Source organism: Prosopis cineraria, unplaced genomic scaffold, assembly GCF_029017545.1.
Source record: "Prosopis cineraria cultivar Desert tree isolate PC_DT_omini unplaced genomic scaffold, ASM2901754v1 PC6, whole genome shotgun sequence".
Taxonomy (NCBI): Eukaryota; Viridiplantae; Streptophyta; class Magnoliopsida; order Fabales; family Fabaceae; genus Prosopis; species Prosopis cineraria.
This window is the reverse complement of record NW_026555337.1, coordinates 4,947,073-4,961,841: the sequence shown is the minus strand read 5'-3', so window position 1 is coordinate 4,961,841 and position 14,769 is coordinate 4,947,073. Positions and strand designations below refer to the sequence as shown.

General features: G+C 32.7%; 2 protein-coding genes across 2 annotated transcripts; one reads left to right on the top strand and one right to left on the bottom strand.

Moving 5' to 3' along the window:
• Positions 1 to 7,527: 7,527 nt before the first annotated feature.
• On the top strand, positions 7,528 to 10,058 carry LOC129312446 (50S ribosomal protein L6, chloroplastic). The gene is made up of 3 exons (XM_054955072.1): positions 7,528 to 7,655; positions 8,182 to 8,490; positions 9,426 to 10,058. The coding sequence occupies exons 1-3, from the start codon at positions 7,621 to 7,623 to the stop codon at positions 9,760 to 9,762; spliced, it is 681 nt and encodes a 226-aa protein (XP_054811047.1). The 5' UTR covers positions 7,528 to 7,620; the 3' UTR covers positions 9,763 to 10,058.
• Positions 10,059 to 10,362: 304 nt separating this feature from the next.
• LOC129312445 (protein DETOXIFICATION 40) lies at positions 10,363 to 14,532 on the bottom strand. The gene is made up of 7 exons (XM_054955071.1): positions 14,152 to 14,532; positions 13,405 to 14,036; positions 11,682 to 11,738; positions 11,322 to 11,560; positions 11,085 to 11,203; positions 10,917 to 11,003; positions 10,363 to 10,760 (listed from the first exon to the last, which is right to left on the bottom strand). Exons 1-7 carry the CDS (start codon positions 14,494 to 14,496, stop codon positions 10,692 to 10,694), a joined length of 1,548 nt encoding a protein of 515 aa, XP_054811046.1. The 5' UTR covers positions 14,497 to 14,532; the 3' UTR covers positions 10,363 to 10,691.
• Between the last annotated feature and the right edge of the window lie 237 nt (positions 14,533 to 14,769).

Genomic DNA, 14,769 nt, shown 5'->3' with positions numbered 1-14,769 from the left:
AAAATTATGTTTTCCTAATTGAATCCCACGATGACTTCACGAGAAATGGAGATTAATGGAAGATGGCGAAACAAATGAAAAGAGGCATTTTTTGTTCCCCGAGACAAAAAAATTCTTTAAAGATTATAGGTCTGAGTGAGATATCCAAAACTTATCTCGTTAAACAGTCACGACAAGAAACTCCTTCCATTATGTTGTTCTTTCTTGGTTTTTTTTTTTCGGGGCGTGATCAATTTGAGAGCATCCTTTGTTGATTTATTCAATCTTCTTTCTATGCTCTCGTTAATAAATGAAACAATAGTCAATTTTAAGATCATCGTCAACTAATTAAGGTATTTTTGGGAGAAAAAAGCTATATTTTTAACGCGTTTCTCAACTTGTAAGTGCCTGTTTGAAAAGGCTGGGAATCCATTTTTTGGCTCATAATCAATCTTGAAAAGAAAATTAGCCAAACACCGGATTTGTGATTAATCGATTAAAAAGCTGATAATGATGTTTTGCATAATCTGAAAACTTCAGCTTCTTCAAAATGATTTTTACTCTTATTAATTAATTATTTCTGACCCACTCTCTCACCTACCCATATCAGCCTCACGAATGTGTTATTATAAACATATCATGTAATTTAAATAATATATTTAAATAAATCAATTCTGTTTAAAATTAAGTTTTAAAAATAATATTTAAACAAATTGCATTAGAATACAATCAATATGATTAAAATCTATTATTTAATCAATTTTTTCATACTCAATTAATTCAACATGAAATTTAAATGAGCACTAACTAATTATACCTATTTTTCGTGGTCCTGGATCTATATAGATTCTCCTTCCTTCCAGGGGCTATGCAATTAAAGAGGGAAACATTGTTTTCGCAGTGTTTAATAAAATAATTATTATTATTTCTCTCAATTATGTTTGGGATTGATTTTTATTATTAAAATACTCTTATGATTAATATTTAAGCAATTGATTCGTTAAATGCATGCACGTTACTTAAAGGGCATAATTTCGACCAAATAAATGCATAACTAGAAACCTCTATTAAATTAATTTTAAATTAGGTAAATTTAACTTATGTTCTTTTAAAAAAATTGATAGCCTTGTTTATATACAAGATTCAACGAATTTGTTCCTCGTCAAAGAAGCGGCCATCTGACAAAAGAAGAAGAAGAAGAAGAAGCGGCCATGATAATAATACTCTTTCAGTACATTTATTAAAAAATAAATATTTTTTAAAAATTTTATATTAAAAAATGTAAAATAATCTTAGTACTTTAATGTATGATTAATATTTTTTTGAAGTATTTAAACATAAATTACTTATTTTTATTTTTAAGTAAAACGTTCTATTAAATAAAAATAAAGAATTAAAAAAATAGTGTTAGTTTAAAAATATTTAATTATTTATTAACGTAAGATATTTTTAAATGAATGGAGCAAGGTGTTGTTACGTAGATGTCATTTTTTCCAAATATTAAAAAATAATAAATTAATATAGCACTATTAATGGGTGATTCCTGGAACAACTCTTCCATTCCATCTACTCATGCAGACCCACGTTATTCTCAGCCAGGGACGAGCCTGGACCATAAATCACCACCAAACAAAGTTTATAGTAGAAACTCAAGACATTGTCTCCAATGGCCATGAAACAAATTTACAGTAGAAACTTGAGAAATTGTCCGCACATGGCCAAAAAAAGGAAAAAATAAAAGTTCGCAAAAATTTATTATATGTGACGCGCTGGCGGCTGGATTTTCTGAGTCACAAACGAATTGTGTTTTTAATTGTGTTACGTGTATCAGTGTGCGTGAATGCGTCTGTCCTCTGTGCTCGCCGACCTCATAAAAGACTTCCCTCGTTTTAAAAATATAAATATTATATTAAATATATATTTAACAAAATAATTATTTATCTTTAAATTAATTTTATTTTTATATTTATCTTTATCTAATAAAATATTTCATTCTCAAAAATATCAATTAATATATTCAATAAAGATACTTAAAAAAATAATTACATTTTAAAAGATATAAATACTTTATTTTTTTAACACTCAATTTTTTAAAAATATTTTATATTTTTAACGAATAAAATATACTTTATTCAATGCTATATACAGCACACGGCACACTACTATTTATTTATTTTTAGATAGCTCGTAGGATGAATGACATATAATTAAATTATTAAAATAATATAAAAATAAAATAACTTTTAAAAGCATGCATTAAAAAAAAGTCTTTGGAAGTTATAAACAATGGTAGTTAAAAAAACTACTAATGCTCCACCTTTTTATACGAATAGATTAATATACAGGACCTCCAATTTTTTTAGTAAAAATACGGGACCACCAATCTATTCTCCAGAAGACTAATTTACAGGACTGGAGATAGATGAGAATGATATTAATTAAGTCTCAAACCATTGAAATTATGACAATTGGGTCTTTGATAAGATTTTCTAAAAATATTAATTTAGATAATCATAAATTCAAGACTTTTAATAAAACATTTAAAGCGGTTGTGTTTCCTGCAACTTCAAATTGTTTAAATTAATATTTGAAACTTGTTTTTTTTTATTTATCGTAAACTTTATTATCATAAATTCTAAGTTTTGAAACCGTTATTATCATCATTTCAAAGTGGCACAATCTAGGGCCTTACTTTATTCCATACTTGTCCTTATAATACATGAAGTGTCTTATAAAACCTTTGATATTCTCTCCATAATATGCTCTCTCTCATTCTTGTTGTAAGGCATTTCAAATAATCTTATCAAAAAAGAAGAGATTAAATTATTAGCTCTCCGCTAAAAATTTTAAAAACTCCAAATCTGCCTATATTATAAATTTAAAAAATTAATTTTTAATTTTTTAACTTTTAACTCATATATAATTTAGCCTTTCAATTATTATTCGTTGTGATTTAGTCATTCAACTTTTTATTTATGATTTAATTTCTCAACTTTTGATTCATTTATGATTCAGTCTCTTAACTTTTATTACCTCTCTCTCTCTCTCTCTCTCTCTCTCTCTCTCTCTATGTTAGCTAATTACATCCCATATCAAAGAACAAAGAACAAGATGAGGGTGTTTTATAGTAAGCTATAGACAATTTTTTTTATCCTTTTTATTTGATAAAAAAAGTTTTTTAAAAAAATTTAAAAAATAAAGATGAAGTTATAAGTAAATTAAGAGTTGGTAGATTGAATCGTAGCGAGTTATAATTGAATGATTGAATTGCAGTAGGTATAATTGAGTGATGGAGTTAAAGTGAGTTAAGAGTTGAAATATTAAAAGATTAATTTTCCTGTAAACTATAAATTACATCCCAAAGTAGTCATAGAAAATTGTATCTTAAGAAAATGTAATTAATACCTCACTTAGTGATATTATAATATATTTCATCCATCTCAAATTATAAGGTACTTTAAAAAAAATTTCTATCTCAAAATATAATTAATTTTCATTCTTTTTTTAATGTATTAAATGATGGACATTTTTTAAAATTTATATTTTTATTTTAAAAAAATAAAATTATTAAGTGTATTTAATAAAATTTATTAATATATAAAATTTTATTTACAAATATTTTATAATTTAAAATAAAGGAAGTACTATGCATTGTAATATAGTGATGGGGCGCCCCGGATATCAATACTTTAGACACACACACATGCTCGAATCAAAGTACGGCTAAAACTGAAAAACGTTGTTGCAAAACGTCACACATTCCCACTGCGTGTGTCACGAGCTTTATATGATTCTGTTACAAGTTATCTAAAATAATATTCTTATTTTCTTAAATTATAAAATATTTTTTAAACTTTTTTTATTTTAAAATATACAACACTTTTAGTAGATTAAGATTTCATTAAACGTTTAAATTTTAATATTATTTTTTTTATAATTAATTTCCATCACTTCTATTTTTATTATATTAAATAATAGGTATTTTGAAAAGTTATATTTTTATTTTAAAAAAACAAGACTATTAGGTGTATTTAATAAAATTTATTAATATATAAAATTTTATTAAAAATATTTTATAATTTAAAACGAAGGGAGTAATATACTGCTTCTGGATCGGAGTTGTCCTTTTTCAGGATTTATAGCTTTCAACGGTATAGGCGCTGTTAAAGTCTTGCATCTCATGTCTCGTTTTGATTCCTGCTCTCTTTTTGAAATTTAAAACAACACGAGGGGCTAAAATTATATATTGCGGCCATGTTTATTTTTAAATGAAATCAATTATTTTAAAATATTACTTGAAAAATTAGCTCGAGTCCATTCTCGTTTACAGGATGGACACGGGACTCCATAACGAGTCCAGGACTTGAGGATAACAAAAACTTAATCAAGTAATGCTGATGGATATATTCCTCAAGCATCGCGCTCCAACCAAGTTTTTAGAGATCACGTCCTGCTTATAAAGGAGTTCGATTTTCTCTTTTCCAAAGGAGAATAAAGGAAAGACTGGTGCAGATCTGAACCATTAAATTAAATTTAAAAATTTAAATTTGATAGTTTTAAAAATATTAATTTAAGTTAAATGGTTCAGGTTTACAGCGGAGAGATGATAAAAAAAGGAAAAAAAAAAGGGTAAAGGAGATAAACCTTCCCGGGTCGCGAATTCTGGTCTGATGCGTATGTGTTTATGTCAGGGTTTGTGACTACATGTGTTGTTTTCCAGCCACGCAAAACACATCCACAAATTTCAAAGGACAGCTTTAACTCACTCGATTTAATATCATGGGTGATAATATTTTCTAAAATAACATTTTTCACGTTGACTGTGACTTTCAGCATAGTTCTTAACATCTTTATTTAAAACAGGAATTCCTAGAATGGCATAACACTGATGAATTTTAGTTAAACAAGAGTATATTAAGTATGCAATATTAAATACCTAATTTTTCCCATAAAAAATCTAAATTTTACTCCTTTTTATTATAATTATCTGACTATGTCAAATTTGACTTGAGATTCAAGGTAAGTCTCTTAAAAACTTTTTTTACACTCAGGCATGCTCAATCAAACCTTAAAAAAAATACATTTCCCATATTTATCTCGACTTTCGACAAAATTTAGAATGGCATAAAATTAAATGGCGGCTATTAGTACGAGTGGATGTAAATTGAAGTTTCCTATTATTATTATCACAAACAACAGTTAACGAATATCGTGGTCGAACCTTTTGAGATTTGGTTTCTTCTTTCTTCTTTTTTTTTTTGGATGAATATAATTCTGTTAAGCCAATGGCCAAACTTCAGTTGGCACTTCAGCCATTAGTGCCCTGGCATCTTTTCCCCCTCATCTTTTTTGCTTTCGTATTTTGGAGTCTTTTCGTTTCTTTTCTGTTGTGTTGTGATTAAGCTCCCTTTTTACTATATGATCCCTCAGAGATAATCTTTTTCCAATGCTTTTTCATTAGCGCTTTGTTTCGCAGAAAATATTTATTTTTTAAAATAGAGACGTGAGAGATAAAGATGCGTCAAGCAGATGGGAAAAAAACAAAACCAAATGAAAGGTGAGAAATGAAGTGGCCACAAATAAATTTAAGAAAAAATTAATTAATTGATTTTTTTAGTTTTGATTTAGTTATAACTTAATCATTAAATTTTAATTTATTATAATTTAATTTCTGAAATTTTGATTTGATTGTAATTCAATTTGTAAATTTTAACTTTTGTAATTCAATTCTTATATTTTAAATCATTTAAATATTTGCCCCTATATGTTAAAAAAATTAAATTATGAAGATTAAAATTATATATTTTTTAACAGCAGATTAAAATTATGTTAAAATTTATTACTAATATTTTAAACTTATAAACCCTTTTAATATTTATAAATATTATAAATATTAAAAATTTAAATTAATTTTAATTTTTATAATTTTATTTTTTAAAATATAGGGACTGATATTTAAATGGTTAAAACTGTAGAGATTAAATTATAAAAGGTAAAATTTAAACATCGAATTACAATTAAATTAAAATTATAAAAATTTAATTATAATAACTAAATTTTAAGAATTAAGTTATAATTAAGTTAAAATTTTAAGAACCTAATGATTAATTTTTTTAAATTTTAAATTAGAAATTATAGAGTGCTCGTTCGAGTAAAAAATGTCAGGCTTCTCGGCACGTGATTTTGTCCGTTGAGCTATTCAGTCAGCAGAAGACAAAGCGGTGTTTCGTACAGAACATGGCAGGTCAACCGCCAAAGTTGCGTTTTGGAAAAAAAAATTCAGGTCGAATTACACACAAATACCGCGCACTGCGTTGTGAAGATCTAAATGTAATTCTCTCAATAATTAAATTAAATTTAAAATTTCTATGGTGTATTGTCTTCTTCAAAATAATTATCATGTACTCTTTCTGGCCCCATATACACTGGTCATCTTCTACAACAAATCAATGGTTCCATATATCAGTCATTTTGTATAAAAAATTTTGGACATTAATTAGCTTTTTTTAAAATATAATCAATGTTTACTATTCTATAAAATTTTTCTTTTTTTTTCTTTAACTTTATGCATGTAAATAGAGATAAACTAATTGCAAAGTTATTTTACTTTAAGACTAATTTAATATCATAACCATATCTCATTAACTCGGATAAAATAGTTAGAAGTAGCCTTTATCCAAAAACGATTTCACTGTTCTTTGAAAACGAACTATATGTCGTTGGGGAACAAGTGAATGGCGTGGCTCATATATTGATCTAGTTAGTTGATACATTAATGAAAGCAGTCAAGTTGCGTATTTAAATTTTAAACTGTAAAGAATGGAGCACTCTGGCCTCGTGGGGATCCAAATGGGTTTCTCCCACATTTTGGAATGCTGATAAAAGTCAATTGTTGGTCAATACTCAATACCAGCAAATTATTTCTCCCACATTTATATATATCTACGTAGTGTGTGTGTGTATAAAGAAAGTACCTAAAGTCACATAAAAAACTGTCCAAAGATCCTTCAGCACCTTCGTGCCCTTGTTATTCATTATGAATTAATATGATTATATTTCTTCCCACTTTGATGTTACGATGGTGACTTTCCTTTGTCGCATTGAGCTGTAAGTTATCCAATGCTCCTTTCTAGCGTTTTCCTTTTTTGGGGAAGAGCAGCAATGTTTTGACCGTACAAGACTTAAGACCCGCTTTTTCTTTTTTTGGTCAACGGGGCAATGGCACGCAAGGAGAGAGCGACAGACCGTGTTTTTCTTCTCTCGGTCACATGAAACTGAGTAGAAAATTCAAAATTCAATTGTATTTTTTTGTAAAAGTTAAAAAACAGCCCAAACAGATGAAGACAAAAAAAAAATGAGATGTCAGTGAAAGAAATGAAAAAAGAAACAGGAAACAAAGAAAGCCCAAACACTGGGAATTGGTCTGGGCCTCTTGTTTAGAGTACTAAGTCAAGATAGGTTATTTGGGCTCAAAATCCTTACGACAGTTCAGTAGACCCATGTTCTGATGAGTTGACCGCACTCATTGAAATTTCTTTTGTCCCAAAGGGCATTTATTATCTCTCCAGTGGATAACACTCTGCGCATTGGATAGGTCTCCTCTCCTGGACCTCGCAGTTGGGTGCTCACGAGCTTGTAACCATGGCTGCCTCCCTCACCTCTTCTTTCCAAACCAGGTCAGGGTTCCTACTTTGGCTGCACCGTTTCTCTTCCTTTCAATTCATGACTAGAAACTTTGGAATTGGCTTCTTCTGTTTACCTTTTCTCGATTCCCGGGTGTTGATCCGAAGCTTTCTTCCGCCACATCCGTTGGATTGGGGTGTATTGGAACAATGTTGTTTTTGCAATTTTCTTGGAATCTAAATAGTATTGCTCGCCATCTTTTATTTTTATAGTTGGGTTCCCCGACGGGTCAGAATTTTTGCAATAATGTGAAGGATTTAAGTCAAAATGTCAAGTGCTTAGTTGCCTTTGTCACTGCCAGTAGTAGAGACATCTTATTGCTGGCCCTTGAATTTTCTCATTTCTACAATGAGGCCATGCAACCTAAAATTTGTCACCGCCACATTGAAGAAGATAATTTATCCAATCGTATTTTTATGGGCACTTCTAGCCATTGGTTTTCTTCATTACTATTTGATGTGCTCATATGTTTTGATAAACTGTGTTCATAGAGAGATGTTGCTTGCTATCATATTTCAGCTATTTGAAGTCTGTTTTCCTGGGCGAGAGAACCAAGATCAGTGTTGCCCATATTCCTGCTGCTCATGTTAATTTCCTGAGGAAGACTATAGAATGCAAGGAGTCTCGAATTGGGAAGCAACCGATTGAAGTGCCATCAAATGTGACAATCACATTAGAAGGGAAGGATTTAAAAGTGAAGGGCCCACTGGGAGAACTTGCATTAACATACCCTCGAGAAGTAATACTTGAGAGGATGGAATCTGGAATCCTAAGGGTTAGAAAGGCAGTGGAAACTAGAAGGGCAAATCAAATGCATGGGCTTTTCAGGTACTTTATCCTCCTGAACATGCTTTTAATAAGAGCATTTTGTTGTTGAACCATAAATACGTTCCAACTGTCTTAATGTTTTTGTTTCTAAAAATCTAAAATCTTTTCTTGACACGCTCATTAAACTTAGAACATGAAATTTTGGCTGACATTTGGTTCAAATTTTTGAAATTGTTTGTGCCACATGATAGATATAAATTTGAAACCTGTGAATAGTTTACTTGTGTTACTTTCCCATGATGATAAGGCTTTTGGTGCTAGATGACAGTAATTAATCTACATTTATGCAAGTTCGACAATCAGATAAGTGGAGAAGGTGGTCATTGAAAACAAATTCCGGTTGGAAAAAAGATGAAATGTTACACCTTGTATTGGAGATGTGTTGTTGGATTGTTCACTGAATACTTTCATTGCAAGGGTCCCCTCTCTCTCATGGTGTGTGTATTAAGTGTGCCAACAATTTTGATTTCTTTGCAACTTCTTGAGCTGGTGGTGGCATCACCATAAATGTCACCATAATCCTGGATGTTGTCTATTTTGCATGACCAAACTCGAGACATATTGTCTGTCCTAAAAGCAGGGTCATGTCTGAAGCTTTGAGAGCCTTTTGAACTAATCGTTAGTTTCAATTCAGATTGGTTATTTTGTTTTCCTGATGTGCACTGTTCTGTCACTTTCTCTTAAATTTTGAGATGCTAGTGGTTTAAATCATTGCTATATCTTAGTTCGACATGATGCCGTTGTATTAATCTGATTGTGTAACATGTAAAATTTTTCTTGTATGAGCAAATTATTGGAATCCAAGTTTGCAGACTCGAGCATTACATCACATTTTTAGTCTCACACAAATTTTTAGGTTTATCTCGGATTAAATTCCAACATTCTTTATCTGCATCTATCTGACACTTGTCTGGCTGGGAATATAATGTATTTAGGACCCTTACAGACAATATGTTGGTAGGAGTATCTAAAGGTTTTGAAAAGAAGCTCCAACTGGTTGGTGTTGGTTATCGTGCAGCAGTAGAAGGAAAAGATTTGATTTTGAATCTTGGATTTTCTCATCCAGTCAAGATGGCGATCCCCGAAGGCCTCAAGGTGAAGGTTGAAGATAACACGAGAATCACAGTGAGCGGATATGACAAGTCTGAGATTGGCCAATTTGCTGCTTCAGTAAGGAGATGGAGACCACCAGAACCATACAAAGGCAAGGGTATCAAATATGCTGATGAAGTTGTAAGAAGAAAGGAAGGAAAGGCAGGAAAGAAAAAGTAGCAAACAGAGGCTTCACTTTCTTGTTTGTGTTTGTCTCCAAGACTTCCTCATTGGCTAGTATTTAAAAAAATTAAATACGCCGGTTGCATCAAATTCATATCGATTAGCCAGAATCCCTTTATTTTTATGGATAGTCATGATCTTAAAGCATCTGAATCATTGTAGAGTTATTATTACATACGGCAGACGGCATGCATTGTAAATGATGTTGTTCAATTTCTGGCATGCTAGTTGGTCATTCAGAGTGTCGTTTATAAATTTATAAAGTAATTCAAAGGCAAAAGATTTTTGGTTTAGTTGAGGAGGAAGCTGCCGACAGCAATAATAGAAACTTATGATAGCTTTCGCGCTTGACCATCGAATTGGGGCTATTTTTGTGCTTCTGACATCCAGATGCGTTACTTGTGGATTTTGTTGATAATGGGCATGATTCAGTTCAGAAACAAAGAAAGTGTGCCAAACGAATATTACAAGTCTTGAGAAGGGGGAGCCCTCCCTTATCATCAGGTATTTTTCCCAACCAAATGTCATCGTTATATAAAAAGCCATTTAACAGCCCAGCAAGCATGTATAGGACATGAAGACCCAGATAAAGAGTGATGAACAAGATCTATTTAGTAACAAAACAAGAACTTTCATGAACTTCAAAGCAGAGCCCCGTGATGAAATATTTTAATGGACCAGTGAATTAGGAAAATGAATGAAAGGGGGAAAAAGAAAGGAAAATAGAATTTGAACTTTTTGGCTGATGTGAAACAGTGAAAAATGTTGTACATCATTATTTTAGTTGATCCCAAAGTAGTATTTCATTTTTGGTGCGCCGGAAAAGGAGATAGATATAATAGCACTAAAAGGAAAGGCCAAGCTATTACATGGTCCCGCTTCATTGACCAACCCACGTCGTCAAATCAAAGTGAAATCATGTGTTCTCACTTCTCAAGAGGTGATGACTCCTTCTTGTCTTCCCACTTGTTCAACCTCTTGCCTGCTTCTTCAACCTGCAATTATATATATATATATATATATATATATTCCTGTTAATTAGACAAAGAAAAAGCTTGTTTTCGCGCAAAATTAAAAACAAAGGGGCAAAAAGCTTGCTCATCCGTCATTGGATCACTGAGCAGTGATCAACACAAAAAGTGTTGTTTTACCTCTTTATACCAATCCGTTCGAAGCGTAACCCACATCAAAATAATTGTTTGCATGAGCATTCCACCGAGCATTCCCGACCATATTCCCTGGAGAAACAACAAATAAAATCAGAGCTTTCTGCATTAATAATGTTACTGGGTTGTGAAAAACAAGAGAAGAGAACAAACCTTAGCACCAAGTTTAAAGTAGAAGCCGAGGAGTGAGCCCAGGGGAATGCCAATTCCATAATAACAGCCTGCGTTCACATACGCAACAAAACTCTGCCATCCACACCCAACAGCCACCCCTTCATGGTTCATGGTACATTACAATAGTATCGATGCTCGCACGGGTACCATAATATTTCGGTGTAAAATTTTAAACTTTTAGCATCAGAATGGAATTGGGAGTGTCAAGTAGTTTACCAGATAAGACGGGCTGAATGCCGTTGAGGACGATGGCAAGAGCCAGGAGAGGACAGAGATCAGAAACAGCAGCAGCGACGAACTCACCATCTGTGAAGGCATAACTAATCACATCCCTTAAAGCGAGCACTGTGATTGCTGCGATCACAGCTATCATGAAAGATATCGACGTCACCACCACCACCGAGAACGCTGCTGATTTTGGATTTCTGGCTCCTAGCTCATTGCTTACTCTTACACTGTGCCCCCGCCCACCCCACAGCTCAAATATTCAATTCCATGCAAGCATTGATCAAGAACCAAAAAGGCATTATATTCCAGATATAGTGGGATTTTGTAGGTGAGCGAAGAGAAACTAACCTTGCGGCTGCGTTGAATCCTACTGAGATCATGAACACCCATCCGGATATAGTGGTACTGCGCGCATATATAATTAATTAATTAATTAAATGATAAAATATAACAATAAATCAAGAGTGGCAGTGAGACCACGTTTCTGAAGGATCCGAAATATATAGGCGTGCATCATGAATTTGGTGGGTCAGTCCATGGCCGGCCGGAAAAACGGCGTTCTTCTCCTTCAGTCTTGCGTAGTGACAACATACCAAAGGCATTGGATCTCTACAATGCCTTACATGAAACTGATGTGTGGGGTGACGCTTTTGGATCCTCTCTGCGCCCTCTCATAATACATGGATCAATGCTCAATCCGTCTAATTATTCATTTAATTTGATAATGTAAGATTGTTAATTATGATATTAAAATAAATTAAAATCAAATATACTTCCTCCGTTTTAAAATAAAATACACTTTAAGTAGATTAACTTTTCATTAAATGTATCAATTTTAATATTACCTTTTCTCTTTTTAATTAATTTATATTCATTCTCTTTTTAATATATTAAATAATGGATATTTTTAAAAGTTTATATTATTATTTTAAAAAGATAATATTATTAAATATATTTAATAAAATTTATTAATATGTGAGATTTTATTTAAAAACGTCTTATAATTTAGGACGGAAGGAGTGCTATTTATTTAGTGACTATTATAAAAAATGTTGTGATAGATCTTACTTTTAAAAGTATTTAAATGATGATAATGAACAAACTATTTATTTTGATATAATAATTAGCAATCTTATGTTAAATTAAATCAAATAAATAAGTAAATGAGCGGATGTGATTTGACACGAAGAGCTGCATGGAGAGAGATATTTCATAAGGGGGAGGATCCAAATTCGTAGGATCACATATTAACATATGCTTATGCTCTATGAATAATTAATTATATTTAATTTTTATAATATAAAAGGAAAGAGATGTAATCTGTCTAAAAATTAAAAGAGGTTTATTCAATAATAATGAGTAAAAGGACAAACTCATGGGGGAAGGAATTACTGTTTCCGTGATTTGAAAGGTAGAGTAATTTATATATGGCGACAAAATGATGACCAGACGACACTAGTTAACAAAATCATTATGACATGTCTATCTTTTTTATATTGGCAATACTCGAAGTCAGATTTTGCTTTCCAATTCAAATACGATCACTATATACAAGTATATCCCATTTGTAATTATATAATAGCACCATGTGAGTCCCTCTCTCGGTGCTGAGTGCGATGACTTACCATGAACGAATCTTTAGCTTGTCAAACCTTTCCCAGTCATACTGATACAGAAATCTTATAACTAGTGGGTACCAAACTAACTAATTATTTTGCCCGAGCTATTCATTTTCGTGAGATTCTCAGATGTGTTCTATTCTATCAAAAATAAAGAGATGCCTTCAATATATATGCAAACACAACACAAATTTTAATCAATAAATTTAATTAAAAAAAAATAGAGTAGTGGAATCAAATTATTCTTAATTAATTTTTTACTGCACTCTTTAAATTTACATATTCTTTTTTAAAAATTTTATAACTTATCTAGAGTATTTTTTTAAAAAAATCAAATTCATTGAGATTTGGTCCCCCCCTCCTCGCATTGATGAAAGGTGCAATTAATACTGTTTACTGACGAAAAAGGTGTGATTAATTAATGATAACAAAACAATAAAATCATTTCTTACCAAATGGAAAGAGAATCAAGAGCCAATTCAGGGTGATCCAGCAAACCAGCGAGCAGAACCAGAATCTGAAAGTACCACGTCTCCAAACTCAACATGACAGCCGAAGCCGCGGATAGCTTGAAGAACTCCGGCAGCCCCGAGAACGCCTGCACCGTGAAGCCCTGCCATGTCTTCTTACACTTGTCACTCTTCACAATATACGCAAACTGACCTATCACCAGGATCCACCACGACAAGCTTAGAACCAACGACGCTCCCAGTAATCCAAGCCCGATCTCGTACACGAACACCCAGCTTAACACCAGATGAATCACCAGCGTCCCCAGAGATATATACGCACTCGGGGCCACTATGCTCTGAGCTTGCAGAAACTTCTGGATTGGGAAGTTGACGGCATACGCGAAGGTTTGAGGAATCAGACCGTACACGAACAGTGCAGCTGCGGATGCAATTCTTGGAGATTCTCCCAGAAATATTAAAATAGGTTCCGAGAATACGTACAGGATGGTCAGAAGAATCCCCGTCAGTGTTAGCAGAATCGTTGATCTCTGCAAGTATACTCCCAGCATTTCGTACTTGTTCGCACCAAATGCTTGCCCGCACAGCGTCTCCACCGCACTCCCCATGCCCAACTGTTCATCAAATATCATAAATTCCAAATCATCATGTAGTAAATCATGTTAGTGTAGCTCATCTTCAAGTGTTAATTGATGTTTCGTTAAACAAGTGAGAGAAGGGGGTAGCCACCAGGAGGCCATAGGCAAAGACTTGGATGCCAGTGTTGCCGAGGGAAGCGGCGGCGAGCTCGAGGTTGCCGAGGTGGCCCGAGAATATCTGGGTGGACATGGACATGACGTAGTTGATCAAATACACGATGACGGCGGGGGCCCCAAGGAAGAATAGCAGCTTCAGCTCGATCGATGTGGCGGCCCGAAAGCACGTGAATAGAGGTAGGGTGGTGTCGGAGAGTATGATCTCGAGCTCGCCGTTTGATGAATCGTGATCGTAGCTGAGGGGGGGAGTCAAGGAAGGTGGCTGTGGATCCCTCGGAGGCAACAATGGCTGATGAGCGTCGTTTTGCAGAGAAGCCATGGCCTTCTTCTGAAGCTGAAAGAGCTCGGCAACAGATGAAAGGCTTTTGGAGTTATGACGCGTCTGCTAAGGATGAGAAGAATCTATATATATCATGCATACATCTATATTTTATTTTACGTAAAACTAGCATCTACCCGTACTAAATGTTTATAAAATAATATTAGTTCATGAGAGAGAGTGTGTGTGTTTTAATATTCCATGTACATATAGATAATTAAATGTAGATATGGTGGAGTAATTACATTACTTTAAATTACTAATCACATTAAA

Excerpts from the sequence above, each read along its gene's own strand:
- LOC129312446 (XM_054955072.1), top strand. The coding sequence starts at position 7,621 with ATGGCTGCCTCCCTCACCTCTTCTTTCCAAACCAG. Across the intron at positions 7,656-8,181 it reads ACCTCTTCTTTCCAAACCAG|CTATTTGAAGTCTGTTTTCC; the intron begins GTCAGGGTTCCT and ends ATCATATTTCAG. Across the intron at positions 8,491-9,425 it reads CAAATGCATGGGCTTTTCAG|GACCCTTACAGACAATATGT; the intron begins GTACTTTATCCT and ends TAATGTATTTAG.
- LOC129312445 (XM_054955071.1), bottom strand. The coding sequence starts at position 14,496 with ATGGCTTCTCTGCAAAACGACGCTCATCAGCCATTGTTGCCTCCGAGG. Across the intron at positions 11,739-13,404 it reads CTTGATTCTCTTTCCATTTG|TACCACTATATCCGGATGGG; the intron begins GTAAGAAATGAT and ends ATATGCGCGCAG. Across the intron at positions 11,204-11,321 it reads CATTCAGCCCGTCTTATCTG|GGGTGGCTGTTGGGTGTGGA; the intron begins GTAAACTACTTG and ends TGAACCATGAAG.